The sequence below is a fragment of the Trachurus japonicus genome, chromosome 24, assembly GCF_045865225.1.
Source record: "Trachurus japonicus isolate A0001 chromosome 24, Traja_1.0".
Lineage (NCBI taxonomy): Eukaryota > Metazoa > Chordata > Actinopteri > Carangiformes > Carangidae > Trachurus > Trachurus japonicus.
Window position 1 is genome coordinate 14,280,993 of NC_140930.1, and position 23,963 is coordinate 14,304,955.

Here is a 23,963-nt window from a genome sequence, read left to right on the forward strand (position 1 = left end):
ATAAATTTCTATTTTATGCGTCTGGTCCCATCTGCCCCCTCCCCCACTCCCCCCCCCCCCTCCAAAAAAAATACTCCCAATGTTCCCTTCTTCCTTAAGGTTTTACACCCAAGTGTTGGCAGCAACAAGGAAAAGCACATTAAAAAACAGACATCTTTAAATAGCTATTCAGCTCGTCTAAGTGCAGCACAATCGGAAACATCAAATTCAAGTCATGATCATTTTTCCTCCCCTCCCATGTATCATACAACGAATATAACAAATAAAATCATTTTCAGTTAACAAACTAAATGTGAAAGGATAAATCTTTGATCAGACAAATAAACAATATACTGCTGCCACACTGTAACATCCAAAAATAGTCTTAAGTTGAAATATATATAGATATATATATTTGTTTTTTTTTTCTGCCAAAGAATCGCTAGCGCTCTAAGTCACTCTAAGTAGATGTAATATACTGCTGAGGTGTAATTTGTGTTTTTCCATCTCCGTTCCCCAGACGGTCCTGAACACGGTGTCAAACCGTTACGGAATAAAAAAACAATGTCCGCTGTCATTTGGCACATGGGGAGCTCTCGCTCTCGCTCTCGCCGGCCGCCACGCTGACGTCGGGCTCTTTGTCGTCTGTTGTGACGGCGGCGGCGGCAGCGGCGGTGTCGTCAGCGGTGACGGTGGCGGTGGTGGCAGCAGCAGAATCAACACTCTTGTCCTGGTTGTCGTTGTTATTGTTATCATTATTACTACTATTGTTGTTGCTGTTGTTGTTGTTGTTGTTGTTGTTATTGTTGTTGTTCTGGAGACTCAGGAGCCCGTGGCTGTTGTTCTGGACCAGAGCGGCGTTGCTGAGCCTCAACTCGTCCAGGTTCTTCCACAGCTCGTCCCTCTCCTGCTCCTTCTTCTTCTCCCTGTCAGGACCACAACACAACGCCTTTATTTGACTGATACGACCAAAATACAAAGATTTCACCCTTATGAAATATAGGAATGCAGTAAATGTTGGTGGAATAGGGTATTGTTGCACTTGTGTACATTTATATATGTTTACATAGGCTAATAATAATAATAATTGAGAGGAAGCAGATTATTTATATCATGTACTGTATTAATTTATGGAGAAAGGGTAGGAGCAAGTATACAACTTATTTGTTTGTTTTGCATATTGTTTGAATATTGTCTGCCATGTTTTTATGCCACGTCCTTTGTTTATTTTATATTTCACTAGCAAGGACCACGCCACAACAAAGTGCCATTAGACGATTTAATGGGATGAAATGATGAACATGAATGAATGATATTGTACAAGAGTGGTAAAGGTGCGGGGAGGTTGATGTCGCGTCACGTCTTGAATATTGTCTGCCAGTGGGGTTCCGTTTTATGCCGAGCTGGTCCAAAAGTTGTTAAATTATTTTATATATTTGTGTTACGTACTTGCATATTTGAAATAAACACACACTTCACTTTCTCTAAACCTTTCTCGAAACGTTATAACTGATATTAAATGCATCTAAAGATCTGATGTATCAATGACTGTCCAAATAACAAATGTATAGTCATAGACACCAATTGAAAAACTGTGTTTTCTATTCACTAAGAATCAAATATATGAAAAACTTGTTAATTCAAAGTGAAGATTTGCTGCTTATTGGTCTCATATAATCTTTTGGATTAACAAACAGGGGAGAAACAACAGGTGAGAGCAAATATTAAAGACTATTATTGAAGAAGCTGAATCCAAGTCACGAGAAAATCCTGTGTATGACTAAAGTAATAGGGTAACACTTTATAATAATAAGGGATCAATGATGACACAAACCTTTTTAACTGTTTATAAAACTATATACTAATGAGTATTCATGTGTTATAAATGATGAATTCAGTATTTAATGCTTAACTAATGCTTAATAGTGTGTTATTATTATTATTATTATAAAGTGTTACCAGTAATTGTTCTTTTTAAAAGAATAAAAAACAGATTGCCAGGTTCTAAATGAGTTCTGAGTTCCCGTCAGTAATATGACTGGTTGATAAAAGTGAAACCCGTTTCCATGGACGACCTAACATAACACACAGCTGCAGCTGCAACACAAACAACAACATCTGGTGTGCGTCTGTGTCGTCTGCAACATGTGAAACCGCGGCTCAAACATACGGCGGAACAACACGACCTCTGGAGAGACGTTTGTACATTGTCACAGGTGAAGCAGACGACCTGCTGCTACGTCTGTTCCCGTCAAGTTCTCCGACGTCATCGATGAGTTAACACATCACAACACAGAAGATAAAGACTGAATCCTCCAGTGGGAAGAAGATGTGACTCCTTCAGTTTAATATCTTGTTATTATTATTGTTAAATATATCATATTAACCCTTTTCTGACTCAGATAGGGAGGATTTGTCACAAAAACAGTTGTGTATAATTTTGGACATTATTAATCTCCGCTGCAGCTCTGTCATCGTCGCTCTGTGATATCAAGATTTCAACCGACTGAGTCTGTGTGTGTGTGTGTGTGTGTGTGTGTGACTCACCGCTGCCGGTCTGCTTTATAGGAGGAGGTCAACTCGTCAAACAGTGTGCAGTTCATCTCCATCAGCGTCTTCAAAACGTTGTAGACCAGAGCTACGATTGTCCTGCAACGCAGCAAACAGACGCTGGGTTAATGAGGCGGCACAGAGAAACACACAAGGAACTGCACAAAAAAAACTATAAAACTATTAAAACTACAAAGATCTGAATTACAAGACACAACTGAGGAGGGTTGAAGATGTAAACCTCAGTTCACGAGAGCGGTGTAAAATTAGAAAAACATTTGAGATCAATAAACATAAATATCATCAACATGAGCAAAGATAATAATAGGTTATCTCACAAAGCTGTTAGTTTTTGTTTTCTCTCTGTTGTATGGTTTTCTGTTATTGTTCCTGTTGTGCTTTTCATTCTCATCTATTCATCACTTTATCCATCTCAAGGTTTAAAAAACCATTTTAATGATCAAACTGTGAAACTGCAGTGAATGTTTTTCCAGGTGCAAGTTGCTATAAACACCCCGGTTTATGATGACTACGAGTGTAATTGCTCAGTGATTCATGTTTCATGTGTTTATGTTCACCACACAGTCAAACGACACAATAATTAACATGAACTCTCCATATTGACTCTTTCAGGAGCAGCGACAAGAAAACCACTTGTATCTGATCAGACGACGGTTTGTGCAGAATTATGAGTGTGTTATTCCTATTCTTCTTATTATTAGTTTTTTAAGATATAAATGTGATAGTTGTGATAGTTATTGCCTTTGCTGGATGTATATATAATGTGTGTCATCTTTTAATATTGTAGATTATTTAATCATTTATTGACCCCATGGTCCACTTTACATTTTTTTTTTCTTTTTTACTTTTTAATTCTTTTGCTGCTAAAGGAAACAGGAGAAATTTAGTTGTATATGCTCTTATGCAGTGATACGACGGAGTATTAGGGCCACATAGAGAAAAAAAACAACAAACACAGACACTTCGAGAATAAAGTCATACATTTACGAGAATAAAGTCGTAAACTACGAGAATAAAGTCGTACATTTCCTACGAGAAAAAAGTCATAACATTATGAGAATAAAGTTGCAAATTTACGAGAAAGCCGTACATTTCCTACAAGAAAAAAGTCATAACATTACGAGAATAAAGTCGCAAATTTACGAGAATAAAGTCGTACATTTCCTACGAGAAAAAAGTCATAACATTATGAGAATAAAGTTGCAAATTTACGAGAATAAAGTTGTACATTTCCTACAAGAAAAAAGTCATAACATTACGAGAATAAAGTCGTACATTTACGAGAATAAAGTCGTAAACTACGAGAATAAAGTCGTACATTTCCTACGAGAAAAAAGTCATAACATTATGAGAATAAAGTTGCATATTTACGAGAATAAAGTCGTACATTTCCTACGAGAAAAAAGTCATAACATTATGAGAATAAAGTTGCAAATTTACGAGAATAAAGTCGTACATTTCCTACAAGAAAAAAGTCATAACATTACGAGAATAAAGTCGCAAATTTATGACTTTATTCTCAAAGTTTGTGATTTTTTTTATTTGTCAATGTGACCCTAATACTCCGTCGTACAATGACCATAAACTTAACTGAAATAAATCAAAGAAACACACAAATCATTAACTGTAGCTGCTCTCTGCTACAAGGTGACATGACGCTGGTGAAACTGCTGAAGGAAACACAATCACATACTGTATGATGTAGTTTAAGAAAACTGTATAAACTGGATTCTTTTAGATTGACAGCAGCAGAAACATCAGACATGTCGTCAAGGCGGTGGCGTCCATACGTCTCCGGTATTTACATGTAAACACGACCTTGAGAGCAGCACATGACTGCAGTGTTATACAAACACGGCCGGCTCCTGTGCATCTCTGCTGATCCCTGACCTTTAATACAGCGAGTGGTGGTGGTGGTGGTGGTGGTGGTGGTGTGTGTATGGAGCGATCAGGGCTGAGAGCGGTGACAGCTAATGGTTCACACAGAAGCGTTGATGCTCTTCATGATACGATTACGTTTATTTTGTCTATGCAGTGAAGGATCTGAGGTGGATGTGTGATTATGGGATGAGATGAGATGAGTACGTACGGGTTCCAGTGCTCTTTGGAGATTCTGTACAGGCTACCGAACATGATGGGGAGGACCTTGTCGATGTTCTCCTCGATGAGGCTGAGGATGTACTCGTTGTTCCAGAAGTACAGCGCTCGCTCTGCTACCTGTGAGGACGCAGACGGGAGAACAGGTATAATATAAGGACAAGAGCGGAAAAAAAACAAGACTCGGCAGGTGCTGTACCGGTTAATGACACAAATGGGCTTTTTGATTTTCACCTGCTGATCAATCACACTTCACTCATGAAATAGAAACGTGTGAATGAATGCGAAGAAAAGACCTCGTGCTGCTCGAAGTCACGTGTGAATAAGAGCTAAAGCCACTTTAATGGAAAAGTCATAACAATGTGCAAAGAATAAAGGTGAGCGAGTCACTCACAGCAAGAGACAGCAGCTCAGCTCAGTAATTATGAGGTGGTTTGGTAATTAAGCTGCCAGTAGACTCTGTCAGAGCTGCAGGCTGGATGGTCACAGAGACTTTAATGAGGTCAGATTAGGAAGGGAAGGTGCCAAGAAAGTTTTTTATAATGAAAAAAAAACAAAAAACACAGGAGATCACACGGTCACTGGTCGTCTGTGTGGAGGCCTGAAAATGTGCATCTGAATCACCGTCGACCTGCTCTCTATGATGATGATGATGGCCACTCACTCACTCCTTTCACTGCCTTTTGTGTGTGCAGGCATGAAAACGGGTCAGAGGGGAAAATGGTGAGAGGATCGACCCCTTGCGCAGGGCCCCGGGGGCAACATGTTGAATATTTCATATCTAAAAGCATCAATCTGATGCATTTTGAGAGAAAAATCAAGCAGAATTACAGTATGAATGTATAATAAAATATCTATGTATACACGGCCACCTCTTTCAGCCAGCTTTAATTCTTCTAGTGATATACTGTATATTACCTGAAGCAAAATGTCCACAGAGCTTCAAGTCCTGGGTAACTTAGCTCATCAAATTCACTACCGTTAGCTATATTCTACTTTCCAAATCAGCGAGGCGTCTTCTTTTCAGCTTCTGAATGCTTTGTTCTGCACGAGCGAACAGCTTGTACACCTCACAAACCAATCAGGTAGCAGTATTCCCCTTCCTTCCCAGAGAAAAAAACTGGAGATGCGAGGCCGTTCGCGCTTATATTTCCATGCTCTCGCGCTTGTAATGTAGAGTCAATGTTTTTATCAAATTCAAGGCTCCCTTCAGGCGTGCGCACATGTTCGCAGTTCACTGATAATCTCTGGTATACCTCCTTGTCCTGTCCATTACCCCGCCCTCTCCCGAAAATATATATATTTTCTCATCGGATCTACACGGTTCACGTAGGTCACCTATTTTGGCTTCAAAACGACGAATTTCGAACTTTAGTTTTGAGCTGTAACCATCAACACTTCCTCCATGTAAAAGGGTTATCTCAAGGAAATGGATAAAACCAGAGTTGTGAACTGAAGATGAATATATAAGAGAGAAAAAAAACCAACTAAATCCACATTATGGAAAGGCTGCTTTTCTGTGTGTGTGTGTGTGTGTGTGTGCGCTGGAGTGACAAACTGCCTTTAGCTTTACCTGAAAGTGTGGATTGGCCACACATTTAGAGATCTGTTTGAACAGCGGCTCCTGGATCTTCTTGAATTGCGTCGGCTCAATGACGTCTAGGATCTCCTCGATTTCACCGAGGAACATCACCTAATTTGTAAAAAAAAAAAAAAAAGGAGGTGCAGGATCAGGAAACTGGGCCTTGAAATCTGGTCGACAGCTCTCGCAGGTGGGCGGTGTGTTCACAGACGTGTATATTTACCTCCTTCTGGCTGCAGGTTTTAGGCCAAAACTTCAGCAGCCCGCGGATCACCTGCACAGTCAAAAAGAACATTTCTTGAGAATTTCTCTCTAATGTCGAATAAGAACAACAGAGCGTGTGGTTTCTAGCACCCACAACACATTTCTCTGCAGTGTAGTCTAATTCAGTGCTTGAGGTTTTGTGCTTTGAGTGGGAGGAATGATAAAATATATATAAAAATATTTTAAAAAATAAAAAAAGTACCGGTTCAGTGAGCGTAGGATCCTTCTCCAGGAACTGGACCACACAGTAGGCCAGCTGAGTGACACACAAAAAACAGAAAAGGTATCGTCTGCATCACCCACAACACAGTGAAACAACATCGACCTGTTATAGCGCTGCATCACAACGACGGCTGCCTCCGTGGTTAGATAACGCATCTGGAGCGGAAACATTCACTGGGGGACGTCTCATCATTAGTTTATGAGTTCACACACGGGTCGGAGCCGAGTCGGCGAGTTGTCGTTTAAAACGGAGGGGGAGGTGGAGGTGGGAGTTCAGCACCAGGTGAGATAAAAAACAGTCAGCTGATGTTTACTGGTCAAAGCTTTTGATGTTTTATGTTTGACTGCATGAGCTTCTTAAGTTAAAGTTATTTTAGGAATGAAAACTTATTCTGAATAAAGACTTGGCGCTTTAATACGTTTCCTATTGATTTATCTGAATTTGAAAGAAGCTGCGACAGTCTGGTCTGTGTGATCATCTGAAAACTTTCCACTGTGCTGTGTAGTTTCACTCCACAGCCACTGGACGGCGCTGTAGCACTGAGATATTCAGTGCTGCTATAACAAACCCCAACGGCAGCAGCTGTTATAAATTAGATCAAATCTTTTCTGTGTTTGTTTTGAAACAAATAAATCCAGTTTTCTTCAAATTAACAGCTCGAGATAGAAAAACAAACATACAGGAAAAAGGACGTGGAACGAAAATTCATTTATAAATCGATAGAGATAGGTTTTTTTTTTTTTTACCTGTGCGTGGAAAAGGGCCAGTCCTTTAGCTGTGTGTAACGGGATGAGCACCTTCATCAGGAACTGCTTGTGCTCTGCCTTCAGAGGTAACGCAAACCCGTTGATGATACTGTAAACAGAGACACAACAGAGACAATGAGAAGATTAGTGAAAGACAAATATAAACACTGCAGGAGCAGAGCAGAGCTGTGGAGATTTAGCTCCAGAAGAAATTAATTCAGACCGAGTGAGAGACGAAGGGGAACAATCCAGACTTAGTAACTTCAAAATTTACCTTATGGACATAAAATAATGGCAAATATATACAAATATATATATATACACAATATCGAGAGTGGAGGAGTTTTACAACTAATGATGTTACTTCTTTGAGCAGAAGTGTAGAAGTATCTTACAACCACAGAAGTGCAGAAGTATCTTACAACCCTAACATGTTTCCCTCAAATGATAAAGACTGGTCATATCAGCAGTGAAAGCCAATTCATTGTAGTGATTTATAAATATGTCAATAAAATTACTACAATAACCCAGAACTTCAAGAGTTCAAGGGTCAAAAACACAAAGATATTCAGTTTACAGTTTATATATATATATATATACACTGTATATAACAGCTTGAACAACTAAAGATGATTTAATCAGTTGTCAGAATAGTAACAGATCCTTCCTTGTCTCTGCTGATGGCCGACTTCATGTCATGACTCACCTTCCCAGGATTTCGAGCAGCTCAGCGACGCCGTTGAAGTGCTCGGTCTCGTAGATGAACCTGGAACCGCGACAAACACAATGACGACAGAAATTATGAAACACGACATCACAACAGAGTATTGAGAGCAGCCCGGATCAATTGTTCTGATCATTGTGCCATTTTTTCTCTCTTTTTTTATATCGTCACACATGATTCGATAGCTGGTTTTTAGGATGTGAAATTTGACTGAAGACCAATGATTCTTACACAAAAGTGAAATGTTTGAGCCTTGATATGAACTTTTATTGATCCTACAAGAAAAAAATGTGACAGTCTGAATACAAGCTGCTGTAAAAGCGGATTAAAACCTGCAAATTCTCTAAACAATTGAACGTTTTTTTTTTTTTCCAATATTTCCCTCTATCCTAACAAGTTTTTTAGTTTTTAAATTGTTTTTAATTTGCAACATTTTCTTCTTATTGTTTTATTTATACATATTTTACGAGCTATGTAATGTTGTGCTTTGTTTTGTTTTTGTGAAAGCACATTGAGTTTGCGCTTGTCGCATGAAATGTGCTATATAAATACAATTGTTGTTGTTGTGTTGTTGTGTTGTTGATCGAAACAAGTGACAAATGTTAAGGAGACCTGGGGGGAACATGAAACATATTCAGACCCAAAACGCTGCTGACTGTTGCTGCTCTTATGTAAGTGAATGACCCATCTCCTCTGCTTGGTAACCCATTTCCATGTGGCTGTGCAGTGCACCCATGGTATGTACAGACACAGCCTGACAACTGTGGCACTATTTTTGTCCTGAGCGGCAGATGGTCAAAGTGGGTGCACCCGTTTTGCCACCTTGCCTGTTGGAGACGACATCGAGTGTCCCCCTGTTTCAATCATCTGAAGCTCATTGTCACGCGGCAACGGGAGCCGTAAACATTCAGCACGCTGCCTCCATCTGCACTTAATATTTCCACCTCCTCCTCCTCCTCCTCCTCCTCCCTCTGTTTGTGTGATGTGGATCGACCCGTCTGAGCCTCGTGATGTGACGATGAATGTAATACGTAATAGAAATGTTTATCAAATGGCTTAAAGCGCAACGGGGTTCACCCAAAAAACCCAGGACCAGAAACTGAAAAACCAAACCAAAAATGAACTAATACACATTGAAAAATAACTTTCAAACTTTGTGGGAGTAAAGGAAACTAGTATGAACAGTATGAACAAGCCATCTTGATATTAGTCAGCACGACTCTTGACATCAAATATGACACGGCAACAACTGAACCGAAAACAACAATGGCTGCTGCACACTGTGTGCTGACACATTTTGCACACACGTCCATATAGTCAGTCTGGTTAAAACTGACAATTAACAAGGTGACGGACCCGTAGGTGTGAAGACGTGAAGAGCTGCATTATATTTTGACAGACTGAACAGTAATGACTGTGGTAACAACCAGGTGAGGCTATGAGCTTGAACAAAATAACATATATAACTTATTATTCTAACATATTACATACATTTCGGTATTGACAGATCCCTAGTTTCTGTAAATTGTCGGTTACAAAAAATCGACTGTCCTGAAAAACCAAAGCTGTTGCCAAAGACTTGGAACAACTGGTTGAACAGGTGAGAAGAAGGAAAGGGAACAGGTGGATCTGAAGAGTTGTCATGTGGTGAGAACAACAGCAACCAGTCACTTACTCAGGACCTTTTCTCTCAGAGTGATTAGTCATTTGTTCTTCTGCTCAAATTCACCAAGTGTGAATATTACACAGACAAACTTTGATTTTCAAAACATGTGTAATCCACACATCCTAAACAAGCTAAGATGAGTGTATGTATGTACAAAGCTTCCTCGCTGCCTGGTTTCAGAGAGTTTCATCTGCTTAAATTTGCTGCAATTTTTCTCCCGATTCAATATTCTACTCACCTCAAGAAAATATTGTTGATCTGCTTCCTGATGAAGGCTCGCAGCCCCAGGAACTTTCCATAAATGCGATGCAGGATGGTCTTCAGGAAGTCCCTCTCCCTTGGGTCCTCGCTGTCGAACAGCTCCAGGAGCTGAAAGAGAATAAAAGACAAACTGTCTCAGTCCTGCATTCATTTGCAAGTAATGTCAAGCTAATACATGCAAGCAAATACAACCCAATGTACAAACTGTAAAGCTACTAAATGAACTAAGAATACAAATACCCCAAACTCCCCACTGATGAGAAATTCAAACATGTGATTACTGTGTTGTGAATAACAAACATGGCCGACCTCCTTAATCTTTCCTAAGACAATTAAACAACAAACAAAAATGCATCATGAAGAAGTGGAGCAGAGAACGATCCTTTGTTGACACATCTACCTCCTGACATGTTCAAGTTAGACCGGAGAAAGACACAGAGATTCTCATAAACCAAACCCCATGGTTCACTGTCATTCACCACTGAAACAAACAGCTTCATTTCTAATCATGCAATATTAAATACAGTAAATAAAGAAGGAAATGAGAGAGAGAGAGGGAGAGAGACGAGGCGGTAATTACTGTTGAAGGTTTTGACTTATGAGTCTGTTTGCCTCTACTTTTCCCAACTTGTTAAAAACTTATTCTGACATTGTGACGTCCTGCTCTGATGAATTAATGCAAAGCCAGGACACGGTGTGATCGATTAATCAATCCCCAGCTGAGATGGAGTCAGATTCACACACATCTCATCTTATTATCAATGCACTCACTGGAGGACTCACTCACTCAGTACATAATATTTCATAAGAATTTAATAGTTTCTTTTTGAGGAAGTGTTGGCGCTTTCCTATTACAGGCCAGAGGGGGGTCCTTCATCATAAAATCAAATCTGCTGGAAACCCTGAATACTGGATTACAGCCGGGTGATGGCTTTACATTTTGTTATATTAATTTTCTGCAGGACCAGACCATAAGTACCGGCACCCTAAGGACTCGCCTTTTCTACTAATTTGATTCCTATAATAATGATGAGCGTTATGTGTGGCCATCAGCTGTGGACATACGTAACTCTGTCACCACTTCTCAAGTTTGTTATGGCAAACTAGTTCACAAACAAGTTGCAGCATTATCTTTCCACTGGAAGTTGTGTCTGTATCTACAAAATGAATTGTCATGTTCAACACAGTGTTCACTCACTGTAAAAAGCTCCACCAGTGAGTCTCTAACTGTGTCTATTGCACATCTGGAGCTGAGGTTTGGGTAAAGTACACTGGGTTTTTACAGCATTTTAAAGCACAGGTTCCTGCTGTATCAGAAAAGGACACTGAGAGCAGCACACATCATCCAAAAAATAAATAAATAACTTAAAATAACTGTATCTTTCTCCATAACCTGAACTTGACACGGCTATTATTGGTACTATTAAAAACAAAGCTGTTGCCTGGAGCAAAGTCTATTTAGTACATAATATGTGTTAAACTGGCTGCTCCCATTATATCTTTTTTATTAGATACAGTATATTAGCATGATACTTAAACTCTTTTTTTCTGACATTTTACAGACTGAAGCATTTATATATTAATTTAGAAAACGAATCTGCAGTTTATTTTAATAGTGAAACGATACAGAGACAATAGAAGTATTGACTCCTGAAACTCAAAGTGAAGAAAAACTGGAAAGTGTAAGTTGAAATATTCTTACACTTTGTGTTTTGGTAAATTTCTGAATTTTGCATCATTATTGCGCAGACAGCAGAGTTGGGTTTTGACCGTTCAGGAGTTGATCAATGAAGGATAAAATGGGATATAGACCTAAAGCTGCCAGAGTTATATTTCAGAGATGCTGCTGGTGCCTGAGGTAACGTCAATACTCAATCACAACAGGTCACGCTAGGATTTTCCTCCAGAGCCTGACAGCCACATGTCCCCAGATAACCCAGAGGTCATGGCACAACTTTTACCTTGAGGAGTCAAAAATAAGTGAGTAGCAGTCTACATGTCTGTCTGTATTCTAACACAAGGCACGATCATAAAGGCGTTTTACTACTAGAACAAAGGAGAAAACAGTTCTCCTTCACGGTTAAACAAACTTTCTCCTGAAAATAATGTGCAATCATGTCAATCTTTTAATTTCATGATCTAGATAAAATGATTATCCGCTATGTGAACAATCAGGTCATTACTGAAATTAATTCAGTAATACCTTGATTAAAAGCCTATGTGCACCAAATTTGATTGAGACACAGACAGGGCAACAGGTGCAGCCAAAAAAAAAAAAAAAAAAAAAGGCCACACGTGCAGGATGTGATTATAATTCGGACTGTAATGACTTTCAAGTGAAGCAGTTTTCTATTTACGTATAACACCTCAGGCTCACACTGACATGACACTGACTGGACAATGTCACACCACAGCCTGAGGTTCATCTGTGCTGCACGAAGCCGGCTGCGAAAACTGAGCCCAGAGTTGCACAGAGTGAGAAACCGACCATGAGTTGATTTCATCTGGTTTCGTTACATGTGAACTCCTGTTCACTCAAATGTGTCCCAACTCGGGGACTCGCTCTGCTAAGGCGTGTCCCTCTGTAGCCAGCGTTGACCAAAGGCATTATTACCGTTGCCCATCTATCCATCTATCAATCAATCTATCTATTTATCTATCACATCTTTAACATTTTCTTTGAATTTGTGATTTTATAGTTTGTTATTTAAAGTACATAGTGTAAAATCTGTCTTGCTCTGTTGAGGAATAGTTTTTATGATGATTTTTTCAGTTTTTCTATGTAGGGTAGCCTCTGGAAAACAGGATTTCTATCTCTGTGGATACACCTGAATAAACACTGAACAAATAAATAAAGGTTTTTGCAGGTTGGATGTGGAAATCAGTACAAGGACATCAGATACTTGCACGCGGCTCTATAAACATACATACAAGAGTAACCGATCTGTCAAAAGTTTTGGAAATGTCAATATCTATAATAATAATGAACTATCAAATGAGAAAGAACAGGCCCCTCATTTCAACACAGGCGCCTGATACCCTGCAAAGCACTTTAGTGGTGCTCCCTGACGAGAGGAGGAAAAAGAAAAAAGCTTAAAATACTGTCCAACCACGTGTCTGACCACATGTTCTGCTCTTAGCTCCACATATGGTTGTTTTCCCATGTCGCAGCCTGTTTTCTGCAGCGGGATCACCAGCACCAGGGCAGTGCTATCTTTAAAGCTGGATTCAAAAGACCAAAATATATAAGTACGGAGTGAATATGGCAGAAAAGTGATCACGAGCTTGGTCTTGAGGAGCTGCACTGAGTCACTTCAGGCGATATGAAAATCCACATCCACAGTGTATTAGTTTTTCTTATTTCGATCACTGGTTCCTTCTGTATACTTACAGATGCATGTAGTTTAAAGGGATAGTTCAACATTTTGGCAAATTGGCCCATTGTCATAATCCCTGTAGTTTTAGGAGTAGGTTTGTTACCTTTAATTGTCGGTGCAAGCTATTTTAAGAACGGCGGAGCAGAGCGGTGAGCTGCTCAGAGCTACGCTACAGAGGCTGATGGGATTTCTTGGTTTCCCTCATCAAACTCATCAAATACACAATCCAAAAACTCCAAAAACACTCTTGGGGGGGGCAGTTTTCGCCAAGCAGTCTCTGTATTTACCTCTAAAACAACTCTCGTAATGTTCTGTTATTATCTCATAGCGTGGTGAATGTGCAGGTCACAACTTGTCCACCAGAGCGTTTTGGAGTTGTTGGATTGTGTATTTGATGAGTTTGATTAGGGAAACCAAGAAATCCCATCAGCCTTGTAGCGTAGCTCTGAGCACCTCACGGCTCTGCTCCGCCGTTCTAAAAATAGCTTGCACCGACAATTAAAGGTAACGAACCTACTGCTGAGACTATAGGGATTATGGCAATGGGCCAATTTGCCAACATGTTGAACTATCCCTCTAATGAGCAATTAACAGCAGCTCCAAACTAAAAAATGTAAAGAATGTGTTTGATGCAGTGAAACAGCCTGAGAGCAGGTTCACAGATTCAGATGATTAGATCAAAGTTGACATCAAAACATTGTGCAAAAACACTACACTGCTACGCTCCATGGTTGTTTTACTCCACACCCTTTCTAGAGCACATACTGTACAAACACATACTGTCGGCAATACAGGGATATCATCAAGCACCTCATAAGGTAACCACAGAAAACACCAATCTGCTTGTAAAGTCTTGCAGAGCAACGTTGTTTCTGGGTCCAAACTGCACTGGCAAAAAAAACTAAACAAAACAACAGCGCTGGCTCTCGACTTTGAAACGTGCCGCAGTGCTGTGTCCCTCCTTGTTTTAACAGATCTGAGTCCAAAAAGACCTTGCCATTGTCCTTCGACCGCTGTCCTTCTGATGGGAAGTAGAAGAGGAAATGGCTGCAGCCGATAATCCGTAAACAAATGAAGAAAAAGGAACGTTAACTACTGTTAAACGTCACCTTCGCCACCGTTAAAACTAATGTTAGCTAGCATCAAAAGTCATGTAACCTTCTTCAAAAGCCAAACCGTTGCTGTGCTGATGATACCCCTGCCCTGATAGAGATTCACTGGTTCAGCGTTGTTTACTGTTTGGATGCCAGGCTTAACAAGCCGATAAGAAACTAAAAAAAAAAAAAGCACGATAACAGAGAAAGAGAAGAGAAGAGAGACTCCTCCTCACACTGAAATGTATCCTCTACCTCTTCTCAGGATGCTTCGCCTGTTGTGCATCATCCCTACTCAGTGACTTAAGCTAACTAAACCACAGGGCTTCCTTCCCTTTCCTTCGCTGCCACCCAAACCTCCATCTCATTCCCGCTGCTCCGACCACAGTTCGCTTCTCTCTCCCTGAAGAGTAAACAACGTGCGGCTATTTAAAGCCTCCCCACGACACACTAACATCATGGAAAGTCGGTCCAGGCACCTTGGAAGTGGCCCAGCCGGCATTCCAGGATCTGTGGTCGCTGTTCGCTGCTTCTCTGCAGCTTCACGTAAGAAGTGAAGCATTCCTGAGGTAGGTGGGTACAGACAGAGCCAGGACAGATGTAGACGAGCTGCAGCGAAGTAATGGTTTGACTCATCCAGTGAAGCATAACGTAGGTTGGTGAACTCCCAAAACACATAACAATGCATTTACCACATTCGGAAATACTGATCACTTGACCAACCACCTGGAAGAACCGTGAGAAGCTGTCAACAATTTAACTCCTGCTAGTTCCAGTAATTTCCAAGTAAAACTGAAAAAAACAAAACAAATCTGCTTTTTTAAATGCAAAATGTTCTCATGCTATGCTATTATTATAGTGAACAAGGGTCTGAACTGTTGGTGAGATGAAACACAACATCTGAAGACCTCATACTAGGACCTGGTAAACTGGAAACCGCACTCTCCCAATTTGCTGACATTTAGAAAATAACTGGTTGACAGATAACAACAGTCTGCTAGTTTCCTCCTCTAACCTGCAATTTAGATGATTAAATAACAAAAAACACCTTAAATCTTTGGTTTCAGGAGGAAAACAAAAGTGGCACAAGTAAAAAAAAAAGAAAAGAAGCTTTTGTTCTGCTGCTATTGCCATTCTTATAGAGGGATTATCAGCCTACGTCACTGACGTTCTACTGCGCATGTCGCCTGCAGAAAGAGAGCAGCAAGAGCCGTGATCAGGTCTTTTTGTGCTGGAAGTTGCACTAATTGTTTTGATAAAAATAACAAAACGCGCAAATTTAACAGAATACCGTCAACTCGCACCCCTTTCAAGGCAAACGAGAGAGAAAATAGTACATTGGCGATTAATTTCGAGCAATATAACGTGTTAGATATGTTGGTTTGAATGGTGATGAAGCTAAATGCTCACAGGCACAGCTGTAACGTTATAACTGCAGCGAATGAGTTGTGAAATGTTTACTACGACAGTGACTGAAGACGAGGTCACATACTAATGGAAAGCAAGCTGAGATTAATTAACGTTAAACTACATTGTTTTAGATTACCGGTACATACTCAGCCATGCACGTAACGTTATAGTTACGTTATGCAGTTGTTCCAGACTTTAGACATGTCCGTCCTCTTCCCTCGTCTCCGACCAGGCAGCACCTCAGTCCTCACAGACACTGAGTTTTGTAATCGTGAGTGTTTTCCTGAACATGATTGTCTGTTAAATAGCTGTAGGTAACGTTAGGGACGCACAGTGACAGTGTTGTTTTTACCGATGACCGACGCTGTGCTGTGAGTGTCCATGTATTGTCCCGTGGCTGAGTTGCCGCGGTACAAACTCGATCCTCTGTCCTGACGTTTTTGTTTTTTTTTCCTGCCGTTATAAAACTATAAAACAGTCTATGTATAAAACACACACTACATCAGTAGGTGATAAACTGTTGTAGTAGGCTGACAACATCGCTAGCTAACACCGCTTTGACTACACTAGATCCATGGAGGTAACCATGACAACCGGTTCTTTCTGCAGTCAGGTTGCGCACGCATCCTGATTTGTTGGTAAACAGATAATCCCTCTATAGTAACACATTTCTCTTCCTGCTAACAAACATCTTTTGATGCAAGTGCCTTTATGCAAATAACTGGCATCTCCTGTTATCCTGATGCTGTGTAAAAAGAAAATATTTCTAACAAGAAGTCCATCTTAAAGCCTCTGACTGACTGCCTGCCTTGTCTGATGCTGCCAGGATAACAGAGATCTTTGTTCAATGTTGGATGAACCAACCTCTGAGTGCAACACAATGAAGAAGAGACTGAAAATCTGCACAGTAATCTTAATATTTAGACCCAGACAGCTGTTTTCTCACCAGGCTTTCCATTGTGAAACTTGTGCAACAGCTGCAAGTCATTTTTGATTCCCATTTGTGTGTGTTTTTGTGTGTTGGCTGGATGTAATGGGTGGGGTATGTGATATTACAGTTTCAAATAGGTATGCAAATGTGTGAATAACTAAGTCAGTGTGTTTTCAGAAAGAGAAACTCACCTGCAGGACAAATTTCTGATCTATGTAGCGCTTCGCGATGCTGGGCTGGAAATCTGGGTTTTCTAGAAAACGCAGGAGAAACTCGTAGACCAGCTGGACGACAAAGAAAAGCAGAGGAAATGGAAAGTTTAGAGACTAAATAGGATGTAATCTGAAGGTGAATAAGCACAGACTTAATATATCAGATTCTTACCTGCATGTGAGGCCATGAAGCCTCCAGAGTGGGTTCATCCTCCTCGGGGTCAAAATCAGGATTTTCACTTGGTGGAAGAGTCCGGAAAATGTTGGTGCAGATCTGGAGAGGAAAGAACGAATCAGATTTGTCATACAAAACAGACAGAAGAGGTTAATATCCCCAGAGAATGTGGAAAGACAGGCAGACGGAAAACAGGTTGTGACAGTTGTTTTCAGACGACCAACAAGTATCCTTCTCCTAAACGTGCAGAGACATGATGGGTAGAGAAGATGGGTGACGTTTAATTGACAACTTTTTTTTTTTTTTTTCCCCCCCAACAAATGCTCTTTCATAAAATCTGATTTGGTTTCCAGGCCTCCACTCCACACACCCACCTCTAATAACAACAAGGTGCTTGTATAGCAAGTCTGAGCCTAGATTGTAATATTGCCAACTTTGTGGTATCGAGATCGAGACCAGTTCAAGACCAAGAGGTTATGGTTAGGTTAGAGTTAAAATCTAGTTGTTTTCGAGACCACAACACAGGTCATATGACGTCACGCCAAAGAATTTAGACAAAGGTGCAGAGTTTGCACTTGGAGTATGATACTGAAAAGATGCTTTTACTGTAATATGCTGATGTTTTGTGGTAAGCAGTTGTTACCGTTTCCCAGAGATTAAATAAACATGGGCACAAATGGTGAAGATGTGAGTGACAAATTCGGTACATTACGTTTACATGCACAGCTTAATCCAGCTATGCTCAAAATTCGATTTTTGCGTCTAATCGGCCTTCTGTCCTTGTCCCAGTTCATATGCAACTGAGAAAATTGAATAACTGATGGGAACGTGTCCTACTCCTCAACACCAGGTGGCGATATGCGTCGTTTCAACAGGTTAATACTGCCTTTTTTCCGGTTAACCTATTAGCCAGACGGCAGACCGGCATTTTTGAACAACAGCGAGATGGTTAATCGTACGGCTTTGTTCATCTCGTACGTAATGTGCGCTTTACTTATTGTGCAGATAAGGTTCACGCTATCCCTCATCCTGGTGATTTTGAGAGGCAGACAAGAACGCCATAACGCTACAACAACAGCTTCTGTGGCCGGCTTTCTTGGATGTTTTGGGTCCGGGGTCTTACGGCAGCGCAGGGGGTGTGGAGCATGCGCACATTCGTTGTCCAGTTAAACTGTGATAAAGGCGTATACATGCCGGAGAAAGTTGAATTCCAATCGCGTCGGAGTTGGACAACTTTGATATTAGTCGGACTAATGTGCTTACATGCACTCAGTTGTTCAGTTATAGTCAGATTAAGGCAATAATTTGGTTTTCTCAAGTGTCATGTAAACGTACTGATTGATGTAAGATGTAAACTGCTACCTGCTTTACACAAAAAATAATTCACAGCTCTGAATTCTTAAAAACTTCTAGTACAAGTCTGGAGAAGAACAATTCAAATACACTTGAATTAATATCTCTCGGATCTCTAGGAGCAACTTTGTCTGATCATGTTTAATTCAAGCGATGATTCATGTGGTCACCAACACAGAAAGGAGCTGGATAAAACCATCACAGATTCTGCATCCCCCACAAACCCCTATTAAAATTCTGTACCAAAGACAATCGTTGTAGTCGGCTCTGTCCCACCTTGTTATTTTTAGCCAGGGTAAATTTGAGAGTGACACACACACAGACACAGCAGTGGCAGGCTGGAAAAGCTGGCATTACGTGATTGGATGCGCGCTCGCATGCTGACGTGATAAAGACAACATCAAATTACCTATTGGCAACTGGAAAATCCAAATGACATTTATGGCGGAGGAAGGCGGCCAAGGAATTTTAAACTTGACGGTCACCCAAGATCTGTGAGCAACTTGGATTGTAGGTGGATTTTGAGAGCTGCCAGCAGATATCCATAGAAAGCAGCGAACGAGGATACGACCGCCGAAAGCAGAAACTATTACGGCATCCTCTCTGATATTTTCTACCCTGTCTGAAATGTTTTCACTTCAGGGAGGATCAGAGAGAAGTGTTGCATCCTCTTTTTTTTTTTACTCATAAATCCTCCTATGTCTTCTTCCCCTCGTCACAATTAGCGTGTTGATTCCTTCTCAGATTACATTTGGAGGCCTCAGTGGTTTTAATTATTCAGTAATTCAAAGAAAAACAAGACAATGATTAGATTGAGGTCTAGAAAAATGAATTTCATTTAGTGTTTCAGAAAAGCACTTTCTCTGTAATCCTCTGTAATAGTGGCGTCTGCTTTAACTGGTTCAGTGGTTCATGCTTAAGAGGCTGTATAGAAGCAATGTCTAACTTTAACCTCTGGTGTAATAAATCGTTTCTGTAATATCATGATACACACAGCTATTTGATTAGTGGCCACTTCATTAGGCACAGCCTCTGAAGAGCTCCTCCGTGCCTATTTCACTCCAAAGCAACCATAATTCAAGAAATTAATTCATAATTTATGTTTTTCCAGTTGGATCGAGGGGAGGATGTTCAGTCAACTGAGTTGGCTTCAGATAAACCACACAATACTTTTTTGTTTTGTTTTAGGAGGAGGAGGAAAAACGGTCCATCTTCCCCCCCCCCCCAATGATTTCCATTATAAAAGCCTTTGGAACGAACGGAGCTGGGGTCTTGGTTTTCACATGACCATTATCGTCTGATCGTGTTTATCAGTGGAAATTACTGGTACCCACTGCTTGTTCTTGTGCTGCTGCCGTCCATCCCCTTCAAGGTTGAGTGAGTTGTGCATTCAGAGATGCCCTTCAGCTCACCACTGTCGTACTGAGCTGTTATTTGCCTGCTTGTGGCCTTCCTGTTATTTTAGAGAAGTCTGACACTGTGGTGCAGCTGTTTCTAAGCTGATGAAAATACCATCTGGCAACAACACTTGATGTTCGATGGTCAAACTCGCCGAGAACGAGCCTGCATTAGTGAAACAGTTAAAGAACCTGTTGATGACTGACTACTGCATGATTTGATATCTAATTACTCACGGTGTATTTCATGCCCACCGAGTCTTGATGTTTGCATTTAGGTTCACTTTAATACATAGAGCCAATCAGACGCTCATGTAAGAGTCAATAGTTATATTTAGTTTAGCTAGGTCAATTACCCACGTCACTGGAAGAACACTGTATTACTCTACTGGTGCCAACAGAGAGCCACAGGAGCATTTTAGCACTTTCAGGTCCCTTGTTACAAAGTCAATGGATTTTTGAATGGATTTTTGGTTAGATAACTAGTAGCTAGCTATTATTACTTTGTAAAAGAAAAAAAGAAGCTTTTATAAAAGAGGTAAATGCAAAAATCAAACTACAGGTGATTGTATTTAGGCATCAAATGTCAGTAAAATGACCTTAATTTGTTAAGATTGCTCTAAGTATGGTGAATGTTTGTTTGTCACAGAGCTCATCTTCTGCAGGAATCCAAATGCCAATGAACCGGGGTGATGCCAACATCTACGTAAGCCCAGAAAATATGTCATCGATGCAGCATCAAAGCCACATTCAGACCCACTTCTCATTTATTTGAATGGAGCCGGCGTGGTGCTGCTGCTGCTGCTGCTGCTGCTGCAGGGTCATCTTTGCAAGGTGAAAAACATATTTCTATTTTCCTACCCAACATTATGAGGGAATAAACAATACAAAGCTCACTTGTAAAACCAAGTCTGTCATAAACTTCTGTGCTGTGTTTTGGCATCTGATTTAAGTCTGTAACTTAAAATGATGCAACTCCTGCATTGTATTTTGCATTTTGGTAGCTTCAAAGATGCACTCGACTGCTTAAATACAAGGCACAGGCACATTGAGAAGACTATGGGACAGGTCTGCTGTGATGAAACAATAACACACATTTTGCATTTTCTTCCCTCTAGATTAAAACACAACAACAACAACAACAGCAACTACTGCTGACATGAGGATGCACCACTAAGATTGATCAGCCTCCCTGAATACAGTCTAATGGCCTCGCTTCATTATCTGCAGACTATGCAGATGTATGCAGATGCGGCCGATAATGAAAGCAGATGTATGCCCTCTATGAGCTTTCTGTGGTGTATTACTGTGTTGTGTGTTTTCCCTGGTACGAGGCACATCAGTGGATGAGCTGGACTCAGATGACTCACATCAGAGGGCTAGGGGTTGCCAGGTGGGACACTGCAGCTCAGCGTGATGCACGTTTTCTTTTTTTTTTCTAGGAGTGCTCCTGAGTTCAAACGCTCACAAAGTCAAATCTATAATTACCGTTTTGCTTTAGTATTGCGACCACCACCACTCAGGCTAGTTTCATAATTTTTCAGTGTATTGTATTGTAAAAATCACATAAAATATGAACAGTTTGTGGTAAATTAGGTAAGAATTGCACTGTAATTCCTTGAAGTAACTCAACCTTTAAACTAAACCAAATCTAATTTGTTCATCCTTGAGTCGGAGAACACAATATAATGGTGAGGTTGAGACCTAATCTGCACCATGTACAGCCTGGTGTTGCTGTTTAAATTAAACAGCAGCCAAATGAATGTATTAATCTGTCTATTCTTTGGCCTACGGTCTCTGAGCTACACTGCTGTCTACACATAATAATAGGTTATATAATTCACAAAATAAGCACAAGGCATGCTCCTTTAATTCCCCCAGCCACTTCGCAATATTGAAAAATAACTACGGTTCGACAAAACATGAGAAAATACTGTGGGCGGATGACAAACACGGGGGGCGTGTGAGAAATTTTCATGTGTGGCAAAAAGGAAACAGTGATGTGTGTGTGTGTGTGTGTGTGTGTGTGTGTGTGTGTGTCTGTGTGTGTCGGTGATGTAGGAGGATTCAATGTCAAAAAAAAACAAGAAGAGGTTGTTCCTAAGTGACAGCGCTGGAAGTGAAACTGGTGTGGGCTCAGTGGTGACAGGGAGGCTGTAGCTCGGTGTGGGGTCAGTCTGAGGGAGACAGTAGTAGCAACCTAGCAACACCTAGCAACGCACCGGATGAGACAGAAAGAAATAGTGGGAGGACGGAGGGAGGGAGGGAGGGAGGGAGGGAGGGAGGGAGGGAGGAGGAGGAGGGAGAGAAAATACATGCACTATCAAGGATAAAAAAGGACGCGAATTAAAGCGAATTAAAGGGGAATTATAAAACTCCCTGATGCTCTTTTTATTAGATAACGTCTCTGTCTTTCTACTCTACTGTCCCCAACAAAGAGGAGGTAAGAAATCAGTCAAAATCATTTAAAAAAAAGAAATTTTCTATAACATACTAGTGATACTAATTATAGAGTCAGCAACACGTCCTTTTCACACAGATGATAGAACGTGACTGTTGTACTCCTAACAACCTCGGTGATCAAAGCGGTCCTTGCTGCAGCAGAATAATGGGCTGCACTTTAAACACTCACCTCTTCATTATCATGTGATGCCAAGCATGGAGTATCCGGGAGAGCTATTATCAGGCCAGCTTTCTGAAAAGTGCAGCTGCTATTTGTCTAACCTCGTTCAGGGAGCCCGTCTCTAGTGCAGTCGCTTGCGCCGGGGCCGCCTCTTGAGCTCGACTCATATCTTTCTAATATACTCTGCATAGATAAATGAGATTATGAAGAAAGGCCGCCGCCGATCGACCAGCTGGAGTCACGCGTTTACACCGCCCCCAGGTAACGAACCTGCTAACCTGCTGCTCTGGTGGCCCGAGTGGTCAATGAGGAAAAGTATTATGAAGAAGCTACAATAAGTTATGTATTTTATTATCTAGTGCATGATGTGTTCAATTAGAGTAGCTGAAGTTTGTTGATCATTTCTTTGTGATTAATTAAAAGAAACACGAAACTAATCTGAATTGCAATTATTAAACATCAATATTTACTGTCTCTCACTGGCTGTGATGAAATGATTAGAAGATTTTAATTTTTCTGTTTTGCATTACTGCTACATCTTGAGTGGAAAAGCAGAAATGTGTAGCGCTCCAGATATTTTAGCACTGCTACACCTGGAAAAGGAATTTGCACTAGTCATGTCTTTGAAATTAACCGCGGAGTAACTATAGCCGACGCTTCCCACTTCTGGTTGTCGTGATTGCATTAGTTAGCCTAGATCTTATTTTTATTACTTTGGAGCACTGTCACCACCACAAGGATTTGCTGCTATGTTTACTCTCTGTGCTGGCGCATTAGGAAGTTTACCATGCCATGTTGCAGGCAGAGCACAAAATCCCATTTATCCAAGGTGGAATATTTATATTTAGGGGGGGAAAAAAACAAACTTGTTGTTCTAGACATTTTGAAATGACGGCATGATAAACTGTATGCAGCCAGTAAAGCCTATAAGTAAATATAATAGTCCTGCAATAAAACATTTAGCATGTTTTTAGTAACAAATTAGATGCATTTTCATACCTATTTCACAGTGTCATTTGAAATGCAACGATTTGTAAGACTTTTAAAGACGTGCAAATATCCTGTGAATCCTAAATCAATAGTTGCCAGGTCTGACATGGATTACTGCCTGCAGGCCATTAGTAATCTGAAGACTCCTTGACTCAGCTGTGGATGTGCTCATTTGTCTCCATCATGATTATCTGCAGTGTGGAGTGAAGCGCTGCAACAATACCGACCGCTCTGCTCTGCTCTTAAGTGTTGCACATGAGTCATTATCATACTGTAGGAGGGAACGAG

General features: G+C 40.6%; 1 protein-coding gene across 1 annotated transcript in view; it reads right to left on the reverse strand.

The window, feature by feature from the left end:
- Window positions 1–393: 393 nt before the first annotated feature.
- Window positions 394–23,963, reverse strand: part of ppp2r5a (protein phosphatase 2, regulatory subunit B', alpha isoform) — a 43,174-nt gene continuing 19,604 nt past the window's right edge. The window contains exons 3-13 of the mRNA XM_085770134.1: window positions 17,310–17,411; window positions 17,117–17,209; window positions 10,091–10,221; window positions 8,169–8,228; window positions 7,463–7,571; window positions 6,696–6,749; window positions 6,453–6,503; window positions 6,221–6,340; window positions 4,640–4,767; window positions 2,527–2,628; window positions 394–905 (exon numbers count right to left, since the gene is read on the reverse strand). Of these exons, the coding sequence (XP_085626260.1) occupies window positions 554–905; window positions 2,527–2,628; window positions 4,640–4,767; window positions 6,221–6,340; window positions 6,453–6,503; window positions 6,696–6,749; window positions 7,463–7,571; window positions 8,169–8,228; window positions 10,091–10,221; window positions 17,117–17,209; window positions 17,310–17,411 (1,302 nt within the window). The 3' untranslated portion in view covers window positions 394–553. The remainder of the gene's footprint in view (window positions 906–2,526; window positions 2,629–4,639; window positions 4,768–6,220; window positions 6,341–6,452; window positions 6,504–6,695; window positions 6,750–7,462; window positions 7,572–8,168; window positions 8,229–10,090; window positions 10,222–17,116; window positions 17,210–17,309; window positions 17,412–23,963) is intronic.